The sequence below is a fragment of the Delphinus delphis genome, chromosome 1 (assembly GCF_949987515.2).
Source record: "Delphinus delphis chromosome 1, mDelDel1.2, whole genome shotgun sequence".
Taxonomy (NCBI): domain Eukaryota; kingdom Metazoa; phylum Chordata; class Mammalia; order Artiodactyla; family Delphinidae; genus Delphinus; species Delphinus delphis.
The window spans coordinates 134,930,877-134,949,292 of record NC_082683.1 but is presented as its reverse complement, the minus strand read 5'-3'; the positions used below and the strand labels follow the sequence as shown (position 1 = coordinate 134,949,292).

The window sequence follows — 18,416 nt, the reverse complement described above, 5'->3', positions numbered from 1 at the left end:
CACATCAGTGTATCTACACTGATTCTATCCCACCCCATCCAGGGCTCCCATCAGACTATTGACCCCAGGTTGCAGCACTGGCAGAGGCTGCTCTTCAGTTGTCTTTTAAAGTTGCCGTTTTAAAATCTGAGAATCACAGCTGCTATTGATAGTCTGTAAGGAAAATGCTTTGGCTGATCACAGCTAAGGGTTATAACTCCCTCTGCTTTTCAGGTTATATCTTTTTTTTTTTTTTTCGCGGTACATGGGCCTCTCATCGTTGTGACCTCTCCTGTTGTGGAGCACAGGCTCCGGACGCGCAGGCTCAGTGGCCATGGCTCACGGGCCCAGCTGCTCCGCGGCATGTGGGATCTTCGCGGACCGGGGCACAAACCCGTGTCCCCTGCATCGGCAGGCGGACTCTCAACCACTGCGCCACCAGGGAAGCCCCAGGCTATATCTTTATACAGTTTTAACACTCACATCTTCCCCAGTGTCCCTTAGTGCTCTCACAGGATCAGGCCTCAGAATTCACAAAAGAACACTGGAGAAAGGCAGACTATATATTGTGCTCTGGTGATCTGTGGCACTTCCTAGGTGCCTGTCTAGTTGTTCCATGCATCCTGCTCTACCCTACCTTGTTTACTTGTTACATTCAGTGTCATGAAGGAGTACAAAGATGATGAAAGCATCTGTAAATTCCAACTGATTTACTATATATTTTCCAAGAATAGCTCAGGACCGTGCCTTAATTGCCTTCTTAAACTTAAAATGCATATGAGCCTATAAAGGCAGATGTGGACAATGAGACGTGTCCCTTGTGTTTTCTTTTTCAGCCTTCAAAAGGATTTCATCCAACTTCCTATGGTTAGTTATTAAGAATATTATCTAATAATTTTGTAAGCTTTTCCCTGCATGGATTGAAGTCTGTTTTAGAAGGCTGTCACCATTGTTAATGTTATCCCACCCATTATGGGAGAACTATATATACGGCACCCATTTCACAGAAGAGAGACAAGAAATCTCAAAGTTTTACCACATTAACCATGATTATACAGACCTTATTATTCCCAAAGTTCCAAAGGAGTAGGAAAAAGAAATATATAGTCCTAAAATAAAGCTAATACAAACCTTAAATGAACCAAAATCCTCCCTGTTGCCCAATCAAGCATAAGAATAACTCCCAACAGATAAATTGGTTTGAACCCATATGAAGTTGTTATGGGGAAACCCATGAGACAATTCTCATCCAAATGCATGTTTCTAATAATATTGTGAGCAACTCAAAGCCCACATGAGTCGTCTGAAGTTTTATTATTTACAGGTATGTGAAGCATTCCCAGACCCTTCAACCAACTCAACAGCAGCTACTTCCCTGTGACTGGGTCCTGATTAAGGTCCTCCCAAGAAAGACTTCATTGGATCCACGCTCAAGAGGACTCTGCCAGGTTTTCCTGACCCCTCTACATCGCTATAAAGTGCCAAGGCCTTAAGACTTGGGTACGTGTATTACAACGGCAAGAGTGCCAGCGCCCACCAAAGACCCATTGGACCTGTCAGCTCCTCTGTTTCACCAAGCAGACATAATAACTTACCAGCAAAGCAGAGTAAGCCAGATGCCTCTGCATGATACCACCAGCTGATAACACACAAGAAAAAATAATTAACTTAGACTAGAACCCTATCTTTTCTTGAGAAGCTGGAATTTAAAGGAGCTATTCTGAGATCTGTGCTGTTAGTAAGTGACTGATAACATAGACTGGATCAGTCCCTGAGTTCAGAGACTGGGTTGCAAGTGAGTGAAAAATAGACAACGAAATCTTGAAGAATTGCACAGAGGTGCAAGCCACATTTTACCCTCTCCAAGTAATGGTGGTTGGACTGAGAAAGTGCTAAACCAAACCTGTAATAGGACTGGTTGTTTGGGTGTCTCTCTTTATCATTGTTGCCTCTTACAGTTACATTGCTTTCTGTGTTGTCTCTCTAGGTCCCAATGTTCTCAGATAATTCACATTGCCCTGACTGTGGACAGCAGTGGTTCCCTAGTTTAGAACTAGGCCACTGGTTGTACCAAACTGAACTGGTTGAGAATGAATGTTACCAAGTATTCTTAGACCGTATTAACAGAGCTGATTATTGCCCTGAGTGTTATCCTGATAATCCTGCTAATAGAAGCCTTGTTCTTCCTTGGTCTTTCCCACTTGAGTGGGCTCCCCAAAATCTTACCAGGTGGACCTTTGAAAAAGCTTGCCACCCATTTCTTCTGGGTCCTCCACTGGTTAGAAAAAGGATACATGACTCTAGAGTTGCTGGTTTTAACCCTGCATTACAGTTAATCCTGACCAGAACAGATAAAACCTTGAACAAAAAACTTGGCCAAAGCAAATAACTTCTGAAACAGTCAAAATCATGGAGACTCTAGAGGGTTTTGTACTAGTAGCCCAAGGAAGATGGAAAAATGACTCCTTTCTATATCTGATCCAGACTGTCACTACTCTGGGAAACTGCTTAAATTGTTGTTGGATCTGCTTCCAGGGTCTGTGCATCTCTTCTTCAGCATGAATTTAATCAGTATTCCAAGCCAGATTGTTCATCTAGAACCTGACTAATCCATATCTCCTATGTTTTGAAATTAGCTTACTCCTAAAAATCTCCACAGCCTAATTATTGACGTTATTATGACATGGTAGTCCTGGAGGAGAAGCCCCATACTGTGTGTACTTTCATTATATTCTAGTGAAAACTTTTCTGGGAAAGCATCCTTGTAGCTGAATTCTAGATTATTCCAGTAAAACAACTAAACATTTTAATAATAAACTATATTGTTCTAAATTCCACCTCTTAAATATTAATCAGTGATAATTATATATATATATATATAAAATTTATTCATATATAACCATTTATTCATCATTGGCTCTATTTAGCTCATCCTCAGTGTGGCTATGACGTTATCCATAACTGGTCACTGTCAGAGGAATCACATTCAGTCAGGCAGCACCTATATAGGTGACAATAAAAACATGCAGAAATGCCTCTGTCTACACCTCCTTGGCTCTACATAAGCAAGGACTATCCTGTCTTTGTGGTGACTGAACTTAGAATGTCCTCCCCTGGCAATGGAAAAGTACCTGTCCTAGGAGATAGGTGACGAAAGGAGTTACCCAGCTTGACTGCATATATATTATGAACAGTTTAGGGGAAGCATTTTTCTTAGAACTAAGAAGGTCTTACCTGACATTGGCCTCATTCTGGCCTTCACTTGTTCATAAGAATCATGAAACTAGAGTTCAGGTTAAGAAACTTAGAAAACATCTCAGAGGCCACTGAACAATTTAAAAATTCCACTTAAGATTCTAGATAATCCAGTGCTTGTGTAGCAACTCAACAATGTTCTCAAGGCCCCAGGTTCTTGCTATCTTTCCCCTCTGGGATCTTTAGCATATTGGCTTTTTGTCCTCATAGTTCTCACCGAGTACAATGTAGCTTGTTGCTGCTCCAGACATTTCAGTCCCAGTCAAAGGCTGGAAGTAAGGAGCAAAAAGCTTTCTCCTTTCAAGTCTGTGTCTTTTATTTGGGAAGAAGATCTTTCTCAAAAGTCCCTCACAGATTTTTTCTTACATCCTTGATTCACAAAGGAACCTGGGAAACCTGGCAGAGGGGAATGGAGTTGCACTGCCTGGGTAGGACACATTGTCTCCCCTAATAAAATCAGGGCTCTTTTAGGAAGGAAGAAGTAAGGAATGAATGGCTGTTTGTATGCAACAAATCATGCCTGCCACATGTTAAAAAGTCACTTGTTAGTCTGCTTAAAGAATGTACCCCAGAGATCTGCCCTGTATCTGCCTTATGTCTGTCATGATGGAAGTTCTCTTCTGTTCTATTGCTGAATAAACTGTGTGGACTGCTAAATTGAGTGAAGACTAATTAGTTTATCATTTACCATTGGTTAAGAACTACACTATCCTAAAGCTCTTTCTAAAAAGTGAAAATTTACTTTGAGGTATTGCTTTTGAGTGTGGTGTTATGATCAATATTATTGTCTCCTAAACTTTTTCAGACACATACCAAAAAGCACTACATGTGTGCAATTTTAAATATCGGCAAAATAGAGAAAGGGTCTTTGTTTTAACCAATCTCATTCTTAAATAGTGAGGACATATTAAATGGATTTATACAATTGGTTTTCAAATCAGTGCCTGGGTGAGCTTGTCAGAAATGCAAATTTTCCGATCTTACAGAAATTTTTATTCCTTAGATTGCTTGTGGGGCCCAGGTAGCTACATTTTACAAATAGTGCCTCAGGAGATTCTTATGCAGGTACTCTATGAACTATACTTTGAGAAATACCATAGCAGCATATCCAGGGTATTTAGTTATCTGGCTTAAAAGAATAGGAAATGAGGGATTCCCTGGTGGCGCAGTGGTTGAGAGTCCACCTGCCAATGCAGGGGACACGGGTTTGTGCCCCGGTCTGGGAAGATCCCACATGCCGCGGAGCGGCTGGGCCCGTGAGCCATGGCCGCTGGGCCTGCGCGTCCGGAGCCTGTGCTCCGCAACGGGAGAGGCCACAACAGTGAGAGGCCCGCGTATCACAAAAAAAAAAAAGAATAGGAACTGAATACTCATAATACTGTAAGGTAGTGATAGTTATTGTACTTTGCCGGTGACATAAAGAGGTTTCACATCAGAGTGAAGGTCACTGCTGATATTTCAGGTTGTAACTCAGTCATTTTTCTCAACTGTGAGGAGGGCTCTATTGTAGCCCTCCTCAAAAACAGTTCTGTGTGTTGTCATTATAAGGTATGTGAGTATATAGGCAAGAGAAAGGAATCAAAAATGCTAATTTTAATATTACATTAAGAAGGGTACTTTGCCTTCATACATGATTATCATTACATACCTGATATATGGTCAGCTCTCAGAACTAACATCATGGGGTAGAGTTCATAAAATTGAGCAAGGGAAAAAATTTAGAAAGCTTTGTAGCTTTTCAGCTTCGGTCTTTTTAAGTATGACTTTACTTGGCTTAAAATATTGCAGATTATTCTAAAATACTCTACTTCATAGTTATGAATAATGAATTTTAAAGTATAAGTGTATTCTTAAAATTCTCATGACAATTGATTCACTGTTTTGGATTATATGAGCCATAATAATCTATACTTCTGTACTGTAGGAGAGTTGATAATTACTTACACGTAATGGTGGCCATTTCTAGACTTCTAGAACTACTCTCTGTTATTTTAATGCAGACCTAGGAGTGGAAGTTTAATGGAAACAGGCAACTGGAAAGTACCTACTAAAGCAGAGTCTGTCTTGAGTTGTGCGTGACTAAGTTAAGATTCATCTCTAAGTTGTAGGAGAAGGTAGCCCAGGCAGACAGGCACGCAAGAAAGAATTCCATGACATCCAAAGTGTATGTGGCAATCAGCAGAATACAGGTATCTGTAAAAGTGAGTTGAGCCATACCCCTTCTATCTCTTCAGTCTCCTCTGGCAGCCCTTGAGTCTCCATGGAAGCTTGGGAACACAGCTTGAAAACTACTTGTTATAGAGGAAAAATAATAGCTTTGGAGCCAGCTGACCTAGGTTTGTCTTCTGATTCTGGCACTATTAAATGACCTTGGGCATTTTAACCTTTCTGTATCCAGTTTCTTCATCTGTGAAATAGGTTATGTAGTAATACCTACCTCATACTGTTGTGAGGTTTAAATGTGGTAACATACGTCAATCATATGGCATGTAGTACGTCTTTAGGACTAGGAAGGGTATAAGAGAATGAGGCAGAAGTTAGAACTAGGGATGAGGGAGAGTCTTAGTTTTAGAACAGGGATTAAAGCCAGTTGTTAGAACTTGATGCTGAATTGTTAAAAACTTCTTAAATCCTTCCTGGTGAAGAACAAGATTAATCTTGGGACTGAGGTCGATCCTGTAATTATGTATGTCAAATGGTCTTAGATGTAAAGATTAAGAGGCCTGGTGGGATGAATGACCGAAGGCAAATCATTGTCATATTTTTTAGGCCCATTTATAATCATAATTGTGGTAGATGTAGTTGCTACATGATTTATTATATCACTTGAGACTTTCACAACACCAAAATAAGCAATTTGAGAAGAGTTGAAGAATATGTGCAAATTTACCCAGGTCATATGTGCTAGAGTCACAATTCAAATATAGAATCAGGATGCCTTATAGTATGTTTATGATACATATATATATTTTTTACTAGTTGTGTGTTCTTGGGTAAGATTCTTAACATCTCTATATCTCAGTTTCCTTATCTGTAAAATAGAAGGAATATTAATAGTCCATACATCATAAGACTGAGGTTTCCAGGATGGAGTAGGTTGGGTGAGGTCCTACTGCTCTCCCAGCTCTGATTTTGTTCTCATGGGTAGCTTTTCTTTGTCCTATCTCTTCTCAACTGGATATGACAAAATGTATAGGAGGCTGTGGTTGAAGTGTGCCTCTGTAACATAAGTTCATTGTGTGTGGGCTCAGAGTTACCATTACAGGCCTTTCCTTTTTTTTTTTTCTTTTGAATTTTATTTTATTTATTTTTTTATACAGCATGTTCTTATTAGTTATCCATTTTATACATATTAGTGTATATATGTCAACCCAATCTCCCAATTCATCATACCACAGGCCTTTTCTTTTGATTTTTACTTTTCCTCACAGAAGCTAATATATTTTTATTTGATTACTCATTTAAAAAATATATTAACATCAATCATATAGAAAAGTGCAGGAAATAACATTCACCTATGTACCCAGGTCTAAAATACATTAACTTAGGAAAGATATCCCATGCTCTTGGATTGGAAAAATTAATATTGTTAACATGGCCATACTACCCAAAGCAATCTACAGATTTAATGCAATCCCTACCAAATTACCCATGACATTTTTCACAGAAATAGAACAAATAATCCTAAAATTTATATGGAACCATAAAAGACCCAGAATTGCCAAAGCAATCCTGAGGAAAAAGGGAAAAGTAGAAGGCATAAGCCTCCCAGACTTCAGATGATACTACAAAGCTACAGTAATCAAAATGGCATGGCATTGGCACAAAAACATATATGGATCAATGGAACAGAATAGAGAGCCCAGAAATAAACCCACACACCTATGGTCAATCTTCAACAAAGGAGGCAAGAATATACAATGGGAAAAAGACAGTCTCTTCAGCAAGTGGTGTTGGAAAAGTTGGACAGCCGCATGTAAATCAACGAAGTTAGGACACACCCTCATACCATACAGAAAAATAAACTCAAAATGGCTTAAAGCCTTAAACATAAGACATGACACCATAAAACTCCTAGAAGAGAACATAAGCAAAACATTCTGACATAAATCATACCAGTGTTTTCTTAGGTCAGTCTCCCAAGGCAATAGAAATTAAAACAAAAGTAAACAAATGGGACCTAATTAAATCTACAAGCTTTTGCACAGCAAAAGAAACCATAAACAAACCGAAAAGACAACCTACAGAATGGGAGAAAATATTTGCAAATGATGCGACTGACAAGGGCTTAATTTGCAGAATATACAAACAGCTCATACAACTCAACAACAAAAAAAAACTCAATTGAAAAATGGGCAGAAGACCTAAATAGGCATTTCTCCAAAGAAGACATGTAGATGGCCAAGAAGCACATGAAAAGCTGCTCAACATCACTAATTATTCGACAAATGCAAATCAAAACTACAATGAGGCACCACCTTACACCAGTCAGAATGGCCATCATTAAAAAGTTTACAAATTTTAACAAATGCTGGAGAGGGTGTGAAGAAAAGGGAACCCTCCTACATTGTTGGTGGGAACGTAAGTTTGTGCAGCCACTATGGAAAACAGTATGGAGGTTCATCAGAAAACCGAAAAAGAATTACCATATGGTCCAGCAATCCCACTCCAGGGCATATACCCAGACAAGACTATAATTCAAAAAGATAGGGAATTCCATGGCGGTCCAGTGGTTAGGACTCCGTGCTTTCACTGCCGAGGGCCCAGGTTCAATCCCTGGTCGGGGAACTAAGATCCTGCAAGGTGCATGGCATTGCAAAAACAAAAAGATACATACACTCCTATGTTCATAGCAGCACTGTTCACAATAGCCACGACATGGAAACAACCTAAATGTCCATTGACAGATGAATAAAGAAGGTATACCTATATACAACAGAATACTGCTCAGCCATAAAAAAGAATGAAATAATGCCATTTGCAGCAACATGGATGGAACTAGAGATTCTCATACTAAGTGAAGTAAGTCAGAAAAAAAAAGACAAATACCATATAATATCACTTATATGTGGAGTCTAAAATATGACACAAATGAACTTATGTACGAAACAAAGACTCACAGACATAGAGAACAGACTTGTGGTTGCCAAGGGGGAGGGAAGGTGGAGGGAGGGATGGAGTGGAAGTTTGGGGTTAGCAGACGCAAACTATTATATACAGAATGGATAAACAACAAGGTCCTACCGTATAATACAGGGGACTATATTCAATATCCTGTGATAAACTATAATGGAAAAGAATATAAAAATGTATATATATGTATAACAAATCACTTTGCTGTACAGAAATTAACACAACTGTAAATCAACTATACTTCAATTTGAAAAAATAGATAAAATGCGCTAACATTTTGCCACATATACCTTTTTTTCTTTTTTTTAGAGGCTTTACAGGTACAGTTGAAACCGATTCTTGTTCTCATCCTATTCCTGTCCTTTCCTCCATAGAAGCAAGCATATATCCTTTCTGTTCATGTGTTTAAACAATGTACAGAGCAATAAAATAGTTGAACACTTTCAAAATTTTATTAGTAACATTCATATATAAACATGTATTATGCATCAATCTGTAGAGATAACCTTACAACATTTAATTTTATGTGTTGGAGTCTGCTAAACTTGGTTGTATTACTGCAGTGCAAAGGTCATTCCATATACCAGACAATGAACACCTACCAGGCTGACAAAACATTACCACTGGTACATTGAGATGGAGCAGAAAAGGTGCATCTTAAAGACAGAGCACAGGGTAGCCACAACAGAAGAAGAGGCACTGAGGCAAATTTGTGTCCCTCTTCAGGGAGGTCTCAGGATATCGAAATAGTAGGCATCCCTCAGCCTACTATCTGTTGATTTTCTCCAGTTATGGAGAATGCAGCCTTACTACTTTAACCTGGTTCACGCCCTCATGGAGACAGTTAAAGCAAAACAATAAGTTTTGGTGCAGATTTCAGGGTCACAGAGAAGTGGAGATAACTACCAGTGATAAGGCTGTTTTCTTTAAGTGGAAAAATGAATCATAACCTCCATAAATGGGGCACTGAAAACCAACATTTCACAATTGAACTTGAAAGGGATTCACTTCATCAGTTCCTTTTTGCAAAAGATACCATCAAAGGTATTTTTTTTTTTGGACATTCTTATGGAGTGGTTTTTCCTACAGCTGCAGAAAGTCTCCAACATGCCTATTTTCCATCAGCATGAGGCTCTGCCTCACTTCTATTACACAGTCCAGAGATTCCTAATGTATACATTTCCTGGTATTGATTGGACACTGTTGAAAAGATTGACCTGCCTCTGGAATAGTGGCCTCCAGATCTCCCAGATACCCCACCATGTGACTTTTTGTGAGGATGTGTCAAGAACCTCTGTGTTTGTACCACTTCTTCCTTGTAGCCTCGAGGGACTACGTTTTGGCTATGTACAACGATGTTACAAAGGGTCTGAGTGAAATGGGCTATAGGAATGATGTGTGCCTTGTGACAAGAAAGGTGTATATTGAACATTTGCAAGATTATTGAAATATCTCTCATGATTTCTTTGCAGACTGCTTATTGACCACAACCCCGTTTCCAAGTAATACGTTTTTTAAAGCATTCAGTTGTTATTTGAAAAAAAGTTTTTTGAGGATATTCTACATGCAATAAAATGTACAGATTTTAAGTTTGGTGACAAACACTACCTCAATAAAAATATGAAGCACTTTCATTACTCCAGAAGGTTTTCTCATGCCCTTTTCCAGTCAGTAGTCCTTCCCTTAGGAACCTCTGATCTGTTTTCCATCACTGCAGACCATTGGCAATTCTAGAACTTCATATAAATGGAATCATTTGGCATATAATCTTGTGTGTGGCTTTTTTCGCTCATCACACTTTTTAGATTCATCCATGTTATGGTATGTATCAGTAGTTGGTTCATTTTTTTTTCATTCGTTCAATTTGTTTTAACATCTTTATTGCAGTATAATGGCTTTACAATGGTGTGTTAGTTTCTGCCTTATAACAAAGTGAATCAGTTATACATATACATATATCCCCACATCTCTTCCCTCTTGCATCTCCCTCCCTCCCACCCTCGCTATCCTACCCTTCTAGGTGGTCATAAAGTACTGAGCTGATTTCCCTGTGCTATGTGGCTGCTTCCCACTAACTATCTGTTTTACGTTTGGTAGTGTATATACGTCCATGCCACTCTCTCACTTTGTCCCAGCTTACCATTCCCTCTCCCTGTATCCTCAAGTCCATTCTCTAGTAGGTCTGTGTCTTTATTCCCGTCTTGCCCCTAGGTTCTTCATGAACATTTTTTTTTTTTTTAGATTCCATATATATGTGTTAGCATATGGTATTTGTTTTTCTCTTTCTGACTTCACTCTGTATGACAGACTCTAGGTCCATCCACCTCACTACAAATAATTCAATTTTGTTTCTTTTTATGGCTGAGTAATATTCTATTGTATATATGTGCCACATCTTCTTTATCCATTCATCTGTTGATGGACACTTAGGTTGCTTCCATGTCCTGGCTATTGTAAATAGAGCTGCAATGAACATTTTGGTACATGACTCTTTTTGAATTCTGGTTTTCTCAGGGTATATGCCCAGTAGTGGGGTTGCTGTGTCATATGGTAGTTCTATTTTTAGTTTAAGGAACCTCCATACTGTTCTCCATAGTGGCTGTATCAACTTACATTCCCACCAAAAGGGCAAGAGGGTTCCCTTTTCTCCACACCCTCTCCAGCATTTATTGTTTGTAGATGTTTTGATGATGGCCATTCTGACTGGTGTGAGATGAAATCTCATTGTAGTTTTGATTTGCATTTCTCTAATGATTAATGATGTTGAGCATCCTTTCATGTGTTTGTTGGCAATCTGTATATTGAGAAATGTCTATTTCTTTGGAGAAATGTCTATTTAGATCTTCTGCCCATTTTTGGATTCGGTTGTTTGTTTTTTTGATATTGAGCTGCGTGAGCTGCTTGTAAATTTTGGAAATTAATCCTTTGTCAGTTGCTTCATTTGCAAATATTTTCTTGCATTCTGAGGGTTGTCTTTTGGTCTTGTTTATGGTTTCCTTTGCTGTGCAAAAGCTTTGAAGTTTCATTAGGTGCCATTTGTTTATTTTTGTTTTTATTTCCATTTCTCTAGGAGGTGGGTCAAAAAGGATCTTGTGTGATTTATGTCAGAGTGTTCTGCCTGTGTTTTCCTCTAAGAGTTTGATAGTGTCTGGCCTTACATATAAGTCTTTAATCCATTTTGAGTTTAGTTTTGTGTATGGTGTTAGGGAGTGTTCTAATTTCATTCTTTTACATGTAGCTGTCCAGTTTTCCCAGCACCACTTATTGAAGAGGCTGTCTTTTCTCCACTGTATATTCTTGCCTCCTTTATCAAAGATAAGGTGACCATATGTGCATGGGTTTATCTCTGGGCTTTCTATCCTGTTCCATTGATCTATCTTTCTGTTTTTGTGCCAGTACCATACTGTCTTGATTACTGTAGCTTTGTAGTATAGTCTGAAGTCAGGGAGCCTGATTCCTCCAGCTCCGTTTTTCTTTCTCAAGATTGCTTTGGGTATTCGGGGTCTTCTGTGTTTCCATACAAATTGTGAAATTTTTTGTTCTAGTTCTGTGAAAAATGCCAGTGGTCGTTTGATAGGGATTGCATTGAATCTGTAGATTGCTTTGGTTAGTAGGGTCATTTTCACAGTGTTGATTCTTCCAATCCAAGAACATGGTATATCTCTCCATCTGTTTGTATCATCTTTAATTTCTTTCATCAGTGTCTTATAAGTTTCTGCATACAGGTCTTCTGTCTCCTTGGGTAGGTATATTCCTAGATATTTTATTCTTTTTGTTGCAGTGGTAAATGGGAGTGTTTTCTTGATTTCACTTTCAGATTTTTCATCATTAGTATATAGGAATGCCAGAGCTTTCTGTGTATTTTGTATCCTGCTACTTTACCAAATTCATTGATTAGCTCTAGTAGTTTTCTGGTAGCATCTTTAGGATTCTCTATGTATAGTATGTCATCTGCAAACAGTGACAGTTTTACTTCTTTTCCAATTTGGATTCCTTTTATTTCTTTTTATTCTCTGATTGCTGTGGCTAAAACTTCCAAAACTATGTTGAATAATAGTGGTGAGAGTGGGCAACCTTGTCTTGTTCTTGATCTTAGTGGAAATGGTTTCAGTTTTTCACCATTGAGGATGATGTTGGCTGTGGGTTTGTATCATATATGGCCTTTATTATGTTGAGGAAAGTTCTCTCTATGCCTACTTTCTGGAGGGATTTTATCATAAATGGGTGTTGAATTTTGTTGAAAGCTTTCTCTGCATCGATTGAGATGATCATATTGTTTTTCTCCTTCAATTTGTTAACATGGTGTATCACATCGATTGATTTGTGTATATTGAAGAATCCTTGCATTCCTGGGATAAACCCCACCTGATCATGGTGTATGATCCTTTTAATGTGCTGTTGGATTCTGTTTGCTAGTATTTTGTTGAGGATTTTTGCATCTATGTTCATCAGTGATATTGGCCTGTAGTTTTCTTTCTTTGTGACATCTTTGTCTGGTTTTGGTATCTGATGGTGGCCTCATAGAATGAGTTTGGGAGTGTTCCTCCCTCTGCTATATTTTGGAAGAGTTTGAGAAGGATAGATTGTTAGCTCTTCTCTAAATGTTTGATAGAATTCTCCTATGAAGCCATCTGGTCCTGGGCTTTTGTTTGTTAGAAGATTTTTAATCACAGTTTCAATTTCAGTGCTTGTGATTGGTCTGTTCATATTTTCTATTTCTTTCTGGTTCAGTCTCAGAAGGTTGTGCATTTCTAAGAAATTGTCCATTTTTTCCAGGTTGTCCATTTTATTAGCATATAGTTACTTGTTCAGTTATTTTTGAATCACTCTATATATTATTGTGTTTATTAAATTTTATATAAATGCTTTAATATTGTATCTTTATAAATTTTTGATATCTAACTCATTAATTTATATACAATATTATGTTTTAAGAATATACTACAATGGGCTTCCCTGGTGGCGCAGTGGTTGAGAGTCCACCTGCCGATGCAGGGGACACAGGTTCGTGCCCCGGTCTGGGAAGATCCCACATGCCGCGGAGCGGCTGGGCCTGTGAGCCATGGCCGCTGAGCCTGCGCATCCAGAGCCTGTGCTCTGCAACGGGAGAGGTCACAACAGTGAGAGGCCCGCATACCACAAAAAAAAAAAAAAAAAAAAAGAATATACTACAATTTAAAAATTCCACTTCCTTATTTATGGACATTTAAGATTTTCTCATTTTTCCTCATTTTAAACAATGCTGCTACAAACATCATTGGGCACTTGAGGAAAAGTTTCTCTAAGGTATATGTCTAAAAGAATTGCCGATTTATAGAATGTGTGTGTGTCTTAACTAGGTATTGCCATATTGCTCTCCAAAGCTATAACAGTTTACTTCATTGCCAGTAAAGATCTCTGTTATCTCCAAATCCTCACCAACACTTGGTATTGCCTGATTTAAAAATTTTTGCCAATCTGGTGGTTGTGAAATGGTATCTCATCATTAATTCATTTTGCATTTCCTTGACTAAGTTTCTTACCAATTCAGTAGACTTTTAGATGTCCTCTTTATTTAACTGCTTGTTCATCTCTTTTGCCCACTGCTTTTAAAATAGCATTATTTGTCTCTTACTGATTTGCAGTAGTCTTTATGTATTCTAGATATTAATCTCTTAATGATTATATGTGTCGCTGATATCTTTATAGTCAGTGAATTTATCTTTTAACCATGATTTTGATGATTTGTCTAGAGATTAACATTTTTAACGTCATCACATTTGTCAAAGTTCCCCTTATGGTTTGTATATTTTATATCTTGATCAAGAAAACCTTGAGATTATAAAGGTATTCCATGCTTTCATCCAAAAATTTCAAAGTTTTGCTCTTTACATTTAGGTCTCTTATCTGCAATTGATTTTTGTGGAGGTAGAAATCTAATTTTTTTCCCATTTGAAAAGTCATTTGTCCCAAAACTATTTATTCACTAATCCATTCTTTTTCTTTTGTCACTCAATTTCCTTTATTTATGTATGCATATATTTCTTGTCTCTCTATTCTGTGTAATCTGTCTCTTACATCAATGCCCTATTGTTTTTAACATCTTGATATATCTGGTAAAAATATCCCCCCTTCTTCAAAATTCTTTTTTCTTTCTTCAGAATTATCTTGACTCTTCTCAATCCTTTACTGCTCTTTGTGAATTTTAGGGTCAACTTGTTCATTCCATAAGAAACATATAACAATAAAAAAATTGTCTCAAGATTTTGTTTCAAATTGCAATGAATTTATAGATTAATTTGGAAAGAAGTGGCATTAAATGGCTTTGAGTCTTACCGTCTATATGTATTTCTCTATTTAGGTCCTTTTTATGTCCTTCAGTAAAGTTTTATACTTTTCTCCCTAAAAGTTCTTTTCTTAAAACAGTTTATTGAGGTATAATTTACATACCATAAACTTCACCCTACTCTAAAATTCTTGCATATGTGTTGTTAGATTTATTACTAGGTACCTTTTAGTTTTTATCATGAGGTACCTTACAGTTATTGTGAATAGCATCTTCGCTTTCTAAAATTTTTGTAACCGGACTTTATTTTTAAAGGATTGGGGACTTTTTATTTTCTATCACAAAATAGGATAGGAGGTAACCCTCATTGCAACATATGATGGTAATGAAAAGGAGATGTATAAGCCCAGTCCCAGGAGTCTGAAGCAGATAAAAGGGTGACAAGGAACCCTCCAAATCTGAGACTTGTTTCTAAGTGTTCACACCAGCAGAAAGGAGGCCTGTTTTTAACCCCTCCCTTCACATTCAGTTTATAGTTGACACCACTCTATTCGTACATTCAAGCATTCATTCACTTATTCATATTCTTTTCAATTAAAATATGGGGTTCTTGCTGTATACTAAGATCTGTGCTAGGCATTTGGGATTAAATTTTTTAACTTGTAAAATTAGATTTTATAAAAGAGTGTTGTGAGAAGGACACAAAAAAGGCTAGTTGACTAACTTCTCAACTAGGCTATCCCAAAAATGTAGCACTTTACAAAGCTCTTTCACACATATTTTATATTTAGTCATCATAGCAATCCTTAATCATTTTTATAGATAGTGAAGGTTAAGTAACTTTGAGTGGTATGGTTTTTGACAAAAAAATAAGATTTAACTATAAAATGACATGATTAAGTTTTTATTGCTTATAAATTGCCTCTGATTTTTATTCCTTTTATATACAGCTCATAATCATTTATTTTTTTGTGTTTCTTTACAGAAACATTTAATTAAAGGCTATAGAGTAAACATAATATCTTAAGATCATAATCATTTATATTTAGTCTTCTTTGAGCACTGTATAGAAGGGCATTGTATAAAGAGATACCTGTCTCCATATTTTACAAAAGAATACTGTGTGAAAACCACTAAGAAGGCAGTGACTAAACACAAAATGTGTATTTCCTCTTCCTAACACCAAGACAGCCATCTTAGTTTGTAGGTAGCTCGTGTGCATTGTTACTTGTTAATGATAAGTGAAAGCTTCTGATAGGCAAACTCTGAGAAATATATATGGGACAGAAATTGAAGACATAAAGGAAATCTGCAGTGATTAACTCAACAGTGACTTAAATTTTTACTCTTAGAATTACTTTTCATTTCAATTTTTACTCTTAGAATTACTTTTCATTTAAGTTTCACAGATGTTCTCTTCAAGATTCTGGTCACTTGGTCTTACTTTTTACATCCTTCCAGACACATTGGAATGTATTAGAAGGCTATGGCATCTATACAAGGTTAATAATCTGAAGCTTTTCTTCAGTTTGTAGTCTAGGATTTGGAATATGATCCTCATGAAAGCCAGAAAACACTTTCTCTTCACTAGAAAAGTTTCAGAGAGGAAATATTACTCAAACTAAACAGATTTAGTAAATAAAGCTGAAATTGGCATTTCTCCCATGTATGAATAAAAAAGTCATTTAATTTTTTTCATTTTATTTTAGTCCCTGTATATATGCCTTGTTTCCTGGGTCCACGGGAAGCATGAGCCTGTTGGGACTTGGGACAAGAAGAAAACAAGACATCTGCACAAGGAAAACCAGACACTAACAAAAAGTATCCCAAAGTCTGAAGAGATAAAACGCAAATATGACCGACAGAGCACTTAGGGATCCTCCAGAGGGTAAGACTAGTTTGTACAACACTAGGTTTGTGCTGTAGGAAACTAGGGCTGTGCTAGAGAGAAAGTCTCTGGTGACTAAAACTGAAGTTTGGAAGTAAAAAAGAAATTAACGTAATTGCTTAATTTGTTATGATTCCTATTCTTTGATATTTACTGAATTTTACCATAATACCAGACCCTAATTATGAAAAAGAGTTATATTTTAGAGACTCCCATAGTAGGAAGCTATAGTATTGGAAAAATTACAATGCATCTTAAAAAAAGATGGTAGACAGATCTTTAGAGTTAAATTTTTAAAAATCAAGTAAGCTATATGCTATATATTTGGAGGGGGATCTTTCAATTATAAGGAAAGATGAAATTTAAATTCTTCATCCTACTTATGTGTATGTGTCTATATATATATATGATATAAAATAGGCAAAATATGAAGTAGGTTTTTCAGAAGAGAAGGGTATATTTAAATATTTTATTAAGGATATTTTTAAATATATTAAAGTAGAACAGTATAATGAAGTCCCATGTACTCAAAATCTAACTTCAACTTTTACCTACATAATAGTACTCTTGCTGCCTGCCTTGGAATAGTTAAATGCAAACCCAAGACATTATATCATTTTATTTGTCAATACTTTAGTTTACATCTCTTAAAGATAGATTTAAAAAATAAAAAAAAGAACCAAAATAGCATTAGCACACCTAAAAAATAAATTTATAGTTATTCCATGCTGTCATCATATATACAGCCAGTATTCACATTTCCCCCATTGTCTCATACTTTTTTTTTTCTTCACTGTTGGGTTTTTAAATTCTTTTTTCTTTACATTTGGGCCACATACTGCATTTGATTGATACATCTTTTTGGTTGCTCTTTTTTTTTTTAAGCTTTATTATGGAAAATTTCAAACATATAAAAGTAGAGAGAGGAAATGAATCTCATGTACCCATCAAACAGCTTCATCTGCTGTCAACATATGGCTAATGTGGTTTCATTTATACTCCCTTACTTCTCCTTACCCCCATATCATTGAGTTGAAGCAAATTCTAGGTGTCACATAATTTTAGCCATAAATACTTGAAACTTATCTCTAAATAAGGATTTCTTTGTTAAAACACTATCACAATACCTTTATCATAAATAGAAGATGAACAATAATTCCTGAGTCTCATCAAATATCTGGTGTTCAAAGTTTTCTGATTATATCATAAATATTTCTTTAACAACTGGTTTGCAGGACAGTGAATCTAAACAGTGTGGTCCACACATTGTTGATGTATTCAAGTACCTCTTAATCAATAGGTTACTCCTTTTTTTTCTTGCCATTTATTTTTATTTCCTGCTGTTATTAAATAAACAAAGTCTTTTGTCCCTTAGAATTTCCCTCATTATGGGTTTTGCTGATTACATTCCTGAGGCATAATTTAATGTATCCCTCTATCCCTGTGTTTCTTGGAAACTGGTAGTTAGCTCTAGAAGCTTGATCAGATTCAGATTCAGTTTGGCAAGAATACTTCATAAGTGGTATGGTGTACTTCCTATTGCATTGAATTCGAGAGGTTATAGTAATGTCTGGTTTTCCTTCTTTTTGTGGTGTTAAGATTGATCAGTGGGTTCAGCAGTTGTCAGTCTCACTCATCTCGTTCATAAAATTCCTCATTATCCTTTTGCATAATGGTTTTAGTTGCTGTTGATGATTATTGCCTAGGTCTGTTATTTCATTAGGGAAGAGGATGTATTTAATACTACCAAAAATTGGTTTGTCATTCAAAATAGTTTTACATTCATATTATTTGTTAGATTAACATGATAGTGAATTTGTTTAATCAGTCACCTTTAGTGAAAATCAAGAGAAGTAATGTTTAGGAAGAGTGCCTCATAAGCCATAAAAATCTATA

The 18,416-nt window shown here is 36.7% G+C and overlaps 2 protein-coding genes across 4 annotated transcripts in view; both read left to right on the top strand.

Moving 5' to 3' along the window:
* The window catches only part of LOC132439920 (torsin-1A-interacting protein 2-like), a 36,937-nt gene that overhangs the window by 10,367 nt on the left and 8,154 nt on the right, over positions 1–18,416 (top strand). For 2 of the 3 annotated variants that reach the window (XM_060034793.1, XM_060034800.1), the window contains one exon: positions 16,342–16,520. In XM_060034793.1, coding sequence (XP_059890776.1) covers positions 16,487–16,520 — 34 coding nt within the window. In that variant the 5' untranslated portion in view covers positions 16,342–16,486. Of the gene's footprint in view, positions 1–1,370; positions 1,480–16,341; positions 16,521–18,416 lie in introns of those variants that run through there. The other variant, XM_060034784.1, reaches the window with a different exon arrangement.
* Positions 1,472–4,390, top strand: LOC132439934 (torsin-1A-interacting protein 2). Its single transcript, XM_060034812.1, has one exon. It carries the CDS (start codon positions 1,973–1,975, stop codon positions 2,366–2,368), a length of 396 nt encoding a protein of 131 aa, XP_059890795.1. The 5' UTR covers positions 1,472–1,972; the 3' UTR covers positions 2,369–4,390.